Source organism: Primulina tabacum, chromosome 5, assembly GCF_025594145.1.
Source record: "Primulina tabacum isolate GXHZ01 chromosome 5, ASM2559414v2, whole genome shotgun sequence".
NCBI lineage: Eukaryota > Viridiplantae > Streptophyta > Magnoliopsida > Lamiales > Gesneriaceae > Primulina > Primulina tabacum.
Genome location: NC_134554.1, coordinates 23,486,102 through 23,493,682, shown reverse-complemented (window position 1 = coordinate 23,493,682; position 7,581 = coordinate 23,486,102). Strand labels below are relative to the sequence as shown.

At 35.8% G+C, this 7,581-nt stretch overlaps 1 protein-coding gene across 1 annotated transcript; it reads right to left on the bottom strand.

Annotated features, from left to right (window-relative positions):
- Positions 1-2,092: 2,092 nt before the first annotated feature.
- LOC142544277 (serine/threonine-protein phosphatase 7 long form homolog) lies at positions 2,093-2,731 on the bottom strand. The gene is made up of 4 exons (XM_075651337.1): positions 2,705-2,731; positions 2,515-2,627; positions 2,345-2,432; positions 2,093-2,248 (listed from the first exon to the last, which is right to left on the bottom strand). The coding sequence occupies exons 1-4, from the start codon at positions 2,729-2,731 to the stop codon at positions 2,093-2,095; spliced, it is 384 nt and encodes a 127-aa protein (XP_075507452.1).
- Between the last annotated feature and the right edge of the window lie 4,850 nt (positions 2,732-7,581).

Below are 7,581 nucleotides of genomic sequence, written 5' to 3'. Positions count from 1 at the left end.
GGGGATGGGAAAAATTCGGAGCTAAACCTAGAGCGACGGTGGTATCGGTGGTGCGAGAATTTTATGCAAATGCGGGTTAGAGGACGGATGACAAGGCCTTTGTTCGGGGTAAACTTGTGTCGTTTGATTCGGGTACAATCAATGCATTTTTAGAAACACCCGAAGTTTATGATCCGCTTTCCAAGCTTTGGTTGCTAACCCTGATTACGCTGTGATAATCAACACCCTGTGTCATCCAGGGGCTATCTGGAAACCAGTAGGGGGGTCACCGAGTTGTTTTGACGAGAAGTATCTGACGGCCGATAATGCCCTTTGGTATTTGTTTTTGGCAAGGAGATTGATGCCGGTCTCACACAAGAGTGAAGTACAAAAGAAACGGGCCGTTGTGCTATATGCGTTATGTTAGGGTTACAATATCAATGTTGGAAAGCTCATCAATTCTCAAATAACGATGAGCGTTCATAATAGACACATCGGACTTTTCTTTCCAACTATCATATTAGAGTTGTGTGCGATGGCAGGGGTTGTGTTCCGTGATGATGAGGAGTGGCTGCAACCAATGAATCCCATTTGTGGACAGGACTTGCAGCGTAAATACGCTAAACGACAGGCGGAATTGAGGACGCATGCGGGAGATACAGGTGGATCGAGCACCGCCGCCCTGCATCGCCCACAACCGCACAGGGGGTCCCAAAACGACAAACTAGATGAGGCTCTTGCCTTCATGACTCATCAGGAACAAGTCAACTTGAACTACAATGAGCATATCGCCTATGTTGAGTCCATGATGCACACAATGCTACTACACAGGGGCGTTGACCCAAGGACCATCCCTCCACCTCCACCGTTCATTCCTCCACTCCATTTTCAGTATGACTATCAGCAGCATGGGGATGAATCGGGAGTGACACCACCAGAAAATGACGAGGATGAGTCGTGATGATAACTTAATGAGGTATGTGATCTCATGATTTTCTTTGTTAATTAATGTACGTTTGAGACATTGCATGTATTATAGTTTGTGCTTTTTTATTTTTAATGTAATTTTCACAGATGAGCACGGAGAAAAGAAAATCAACAAGTTGGAAGACATGGAGTCACTTATGTTTTTTGTCATCTTATCTTTCGCTTGTGTATTTTCTTGTTTTTAGATGTGTAAAATGTTAAAAAAAAAATTGGTCGTGTTTGTTCATATGTTATATTTTAGCTTTGTTTAATTGTGTATTTTTGTTTTTTTTCGGCACTTCTGATTTGTTTAACCGTTTGCATTGTTGTATCATCAAATTTTTATTGTTTAATTTGTATCTGTTGTTAATTATGACGATGTACAATAGAAATGATATAGTTACAATTAAACAGAAGAATCATCGTCGTAATTAAAATGATACAAATGACTCCCTGTTCCACAATCAGGTGGATTGCGTCTTCTCGTCCCTCTACTCAACCCTACATTTTCAGGATTTTCCTCGTTCGAGTAACCTGGAAAAGTGATAGGTGAAATAACATCCCTCTGTGGTCGAATGTCATGCAAAAGAAGTTGAGGACCAACATTAAGCAAATTTGTAAAACTTTGTATGTTCGACCAAGACGGAGTTTGAAAATCCTGCTGACCAAATGAACGATAGTCAACACTCCCTGAATCACTGAACAAACAAGGTTGAGTAGTAGAGGTTCCTGCAATACTCAAATCAGTAGACGGAATAGTATTAGAGGTTCCTGCAAATCCACTTGGTTGGCTAACCATATTACTTCCCCACACCAATGATGACTGATGAGAAAAATGAGAAGGCGTACTGAAATTTTGTTGGACATTAATTTTTCCGGCAAAAGGAATGTACGGATATGGTTGAAAACCAACGACATTAACTGTAGGTGATATGGTGCGTACGGTTATTTGATTATACCATTGGAAGTAGTCTTCGTCAGTTTGCATCGATCGCCCGTGACGTACCCCTTTAGCAACATACCTCAACCTACTATTCCACAACTCAATTGAATTTTGATGATATTCTCTCCAATTGGTATTTCGATGACATGCTCTCGTGATATTATGCATGTCATCGTTGTCCACGGTAGGAACTGGAATTGATTGTCATCTTCGGAATTGTCGCATCACCCGATTAGGATGATGCATCTCCACGATATCAAAGCAAATAAGGGGACAAATACATCGCCAATTTTTGTTGTCGTATGAATCAATTATTGTCTTCACATCTATGTCATTCTTCGGGTAAACGATCCAATTAAACTGTAAAAAAAAGATATTTTCAAATTACAAAATCATTTAATCAAAACAAATAAAATCTTCATTTGATCATTATTAAATATTAAAATTGTATAATACCTCATTATGATTCATACGATCTAGAGAATCCCTTATAATTCTTACAGCATGTGTTGGCGAATGTGTGTAGCTAAATCCAATTTTCCACCTACAATTTAACAAAAACAATTACATATCAAAAAATTATAAGACATAAAATTGATATTATCACAATAATTTTTAAATATTACCGTGCACCATATGGAGAAATTGGAATAATACCATCTGGATCAATGGAAGGCACAACTAATGTTAACCCATCTCGGTCGGGGTTAACACATTTAATCCTGCTCCATGCCCATATCTGCTTATAATAATAAAAATAGATCAACAAATTTAACAAATACAGTGTGTTAAATAATCGCGTTACATTAATTATACCTGCAGGATATATAAAGTTCCAGCCATTGTAGTCTTCTCTATACGTACGCGTTACACAATTCACGGTATAGAAATACTAAAACTGCACTACCCCAACTATATGACTTGACATTATCAATATCCCGTAGCAGTTACAAAAATATTAGTCTTGCAGACCCTCCTTGATAATCAGGGAACATTATTCTTCCAATAATCATTAACGCTACACACCGGGTATATTTGACAACATCTACTTCTGAAGTATCATCATTAACAAGGTTAGATATACAACGCTCGTATAGTGCAGTCATAGACAAATGACCACCTTTCAAATGTTTTGATGATGGCAGAAATCCCAACAAATCCAAACAGATGTGTTGTCATTCCTCAACTTTATGTGACACATCTATTCCAGTGACTGCTTCACCATCAATTGTTAAACCCCAAATTATTGAAACATCTTGTAACGTGACTGTTGCTTCACCACATGTAAAATGAAAAGTGTGTGTCTCGCGTCGCCAACGTTCAACAAGAGCAGTAATCAAATGATTATCAAAAATTTGTGAACCACATTCTAAAACTCTATAAAAACTCATATCATTCAAGTATGCAAGTACACGATTGTGTATGTAATTATAATGTATAACTTCCAAATCAAATTGTCTGACATCTTCACTTTGAGAATATCATCAACTGTTACGGAAGAAACTGTTGACGACATATGTGTCGCTTGTAAATAGAGGACACTGAGATCTTCTGGTGCTCGATTATCTGCCATTCTTAAAAAGGTTGTCGATCTTCTGAAAATGAGAAATGAGAGAGGATGAGTAAGGGAGAAAATGAAAATGAGAGAGCACGGGAGGAAATGAATATGAGAGAGTGAGGGAAGGATAAGAAATGTGAGGGGACGAAAAAGAGAAAAGGCGTAAGGGGAAGGGGGACGTGGCAGCGTCCGCGCTCCGTAAGCGCGGACGCTCCAACGTGGAGCATCTCCGTGCTTGGTAAGCACGGACGCAGCTCCACCGGTGCAGCGTCCGTGCTTACCAAGCACGGATTAAAGTATTTTGCGAAATTTGTTTTTAAAATTATTTTTGAAATTTTTTTTAAATTAATTATAAAAAAAACCCAATATTAATATATATATGTGTGTGTGTGTATTATCATCATCATCATCCGTCTAAACATGTTTCTCTCTCCCCGCAAACAAAATACCAATCATTTCTGCCTCTTTGACCGCCTCGTTCGTCGTCTTCGGTTCCTGAAAAATTAAGTAAATATACGGTTGGAAAGCTCTTGACGTAAGCTTTCTATTGATACCACTTTTGCTAGGAAAAATTAGGACTCCAGGAAAACCCGTCGGAAACCCGCCGCCTTTTTCGCCGGAAAACGTGGGAAAAAGTCAAGTTTTGATCATTTGATTCGGCCTAGCTACGGGAAGCAAGATTTCACAAAGGTTAAACCATTTTCCGAGTAGTACATCTGCGTCCAGCCACCTCCGACGTTATTTCGGTCCAGCGCCGCCACGAGCTCCGGTTTCCAACAACCGTGTCACCTAATGATGGAGTTAAAACTAGATTTTCCATCCAATGTTGTTCGGGTTACAGGCTACTCGAGGGTAGAATTTAGTCTTTTGAATTTAAATCAATTTTGGTCCAAACGTATTATTATTTAAAAAGTGTTAGGTTAATGTTGTAGGTTCCGGAGTTGATCGATTTGAAGGTACAATTTGCCGACCCTAGAGATTTATCGTCGAATTAATAATGCAATATTTTGAGGAATTATTATAGTCTCGTAATTATTGGAATTTACACAATATTTCGAGTTTGTAAAATAATTGAATTCGAATACAATGAATATTTTTTGATAAAATATAAGTTTGAAAATTCAAGATAATTAGTCGCTTGAATATTAATTTAGCGTCATTTAAAGCTAAATAGAATATTTGCGACAAATTAAAATAGAACATTTTTATTTTAGTTATACACATCAGTATCAGTAAACATATCATATTAAGCTATCTTTTATTGCAATCCAGTTATATTTCGGTTGAGATCCGTTATATATGATATGATATTTTGTCATGGATATGTTTGGCTACCTTGATTTGGTCTGGCTTATGTAGTTACTGGTTCGAGGCTTGGCCATATCCCAGGCACAGTCCGCTGAGTCATGAACCAACTCGAGCATATTATGTATGATTGTTGATATCTATCATTTGACTCGTGATATCCTGATATCTTGCACATATTCATGCATTACATTCATGTTTGGCATCATTGCATTTCTGTCATATATTGTGGTTTCTTGATGTCTCGTACTGGGTTTATGACCCTGGAGAGGGGATTGTAGTGTCTTTTGTGTGTGGACAAGACAGGTGACACATGTGGTTCTACCTCAGGTGCTCGAGAGGAAGCATCAGAAAGTACAAGAAGTTCTTGAGAGTGTGCTCAGTTGTATTTAGGTACTGCGTAGTGTTGTCATCTCCCAAATAATATATGTATATATTTGGAGGATTGTATTATGTTATTATCGAGTCTTGTCGATTTTATGATACTTTTGGTATGTATATGTCATGATTGAATCTGACCGCCACTTGTTTATGTTGTAGTGATTATTGAATGCATATGTTGTTTATTTTGAGTATTTTAGTTTTTTGTATGCCTCATTTACGGGAAGGTCATGCCAAAAATTTTATAGGTTCAAACTCAAATTTTTAACTCACTTTTCCGTTGTTTACTGATTAATCATGATTGCATGTTAATAAATCGTGATTAGGATAATGGGCCCTCAAAATAACCAACAAAATTGAAATATGACTTCTTAGGATACCAGAGTCCTACACTTTGAGTTTCATTCAAATATTTCAAAATACGTTTAGCATATGAGAAATGTGAAAGATCAGACTGAAAATTAGCACAAATACATATTGCAAATATAATATCAAGTCGACTAGCAGTTTGGTATAACAGTAAAATTATTAAACCTCATACATTGTTATCTTGACAGATATTCACCATTCATCCTCGCCAAGATTAACTGATGAACTCCTAGGGGTTTCTGTAGCATAACAAGTCTCCATTCCGAATCATTTCAACAAATCTTTAGTGTATTTGACTTTGGTGTTAAAGATATCAGAGTCTAGATGCTTCACTTGCAAACCTAAAAATAAAGTCAATTCGCCCATCACGCTATTTCGAACTTATCTTGCATCAATTTTATGAAATTCTCGCACAATTTTGAGTTAGTTGATCCCAAAACGATATCATCAACATAAATCTGAACTAACATTGTATGATCATTTTTAACAAATGTAAATAAATTCTTATCCACAAAACCGATTGTAAAATCATGATCAAGTAACTATTGTGATAGAGTGTCATATTAAGCTCATGGTGTCTGTTTTAATCCATACAGAGCTTTGTTTAATATAAATACATGATCAGACAAAACATGATTAATAAAACCAGGTGGTTGTCTCACGTAAACTTCTTGTTGCAATGATCCATTCAGAAATGTACTATTGACATTTATCTGAAATACCTTGAAGTTTTATTAGAAGCATAGGCAAGAAAAATCTAAGTTGCCTCTAGCATGGCTACTGGTGCAAAAGTCTCATCAAAATATATATCTTTTCCATGTCTAAAACTTTGTGCAACTAATTTTGCTTTATTCCTAATTTCATTTCCATATTCACTTAATTTATTACCATAAACCCACCAGGTTCTTATAATTGACTGATGATAATGTCTAGAAACTAAATACCACACCTAGTTTCTATCAAACTGATTTAGTTCATCATGCATAGCTTCTATCCAACTGCTGTCTAATAAAGCATCATCTATCTTCTTATATTCTAATTGTGAGCTGGAATTAGCATACAAGAATTCATTACTCATTTGTTGTCTAGTTCTTAAGGGGGCTAGAGGGTTACTGATCACCAGTGAGGGTGGATGCATCTTACTCAATTTATAATTAGGTCCAAGTAGATTTATATCAATATTGTTTGGAGTAGGATCAGTTAGGTTCTCAATCTAGTTCCAATCATCTTGGTTCACAATGATTTGAATATCATCAAATTGATTATTAGTGACTTGGATATCATCAGTCTGGTTCAAGTCATTTTGGTTCAGATCAATCTAAATGCGTTTAAGAAATCTAATCATTTGAGCACATATATGATCTTTACCACTTAAAAAAATAACTCATGTAAATCTAGAAAAACCATTAACAATAACAAGAATATATTTCATTCACGCTAAGCTGATTACAGATATATGCCCAAATAAATCCATGTGAAATAATTCCAAACATCTACTCGTCAGTTTGCTTTCTTTATTTTTAAAGCTAGATCTGATCTGTTTACCTAACTGACAAGCAGCACATACATGATTCTTAACAAATTTATACTATACAATCCATGAGCTAGGTTCAATTTACGCAAGTTATTAATTGATCTAAATTTAAGATGATTCAATCTCTTATAACTCAACCACTGTTTATCATTATTAATGCCAACAAAACATGTCGGTGAAGCTAGATAGTTACTATATCAATCAATCTTATAAGTGTTATCATTTTAAATTCCAGTTACCAAAGTATGATTATCATGTGACGTCTACTAATTTAAAATGCTGGTAATTTTTTTTAAAAGCTCACCTTTTCGAAAATAAATATTTAAATATTACGCATGCATGAGACCCTACTGAAAATTATGTAATTTAAAAATAATCGTAAAAAATCGACAGGTAAATGTTGCAGTTTAAAAATATTGCCAACTCGGCCCACAATCATTCATAAATAAAATAAAACAAGGAAAATCAACAGCATATCATAGAAACATATGAACTGATCATGTCTATTCAAGAATCATGAAATCGTGATGTGCGGAAAAGTTTGGT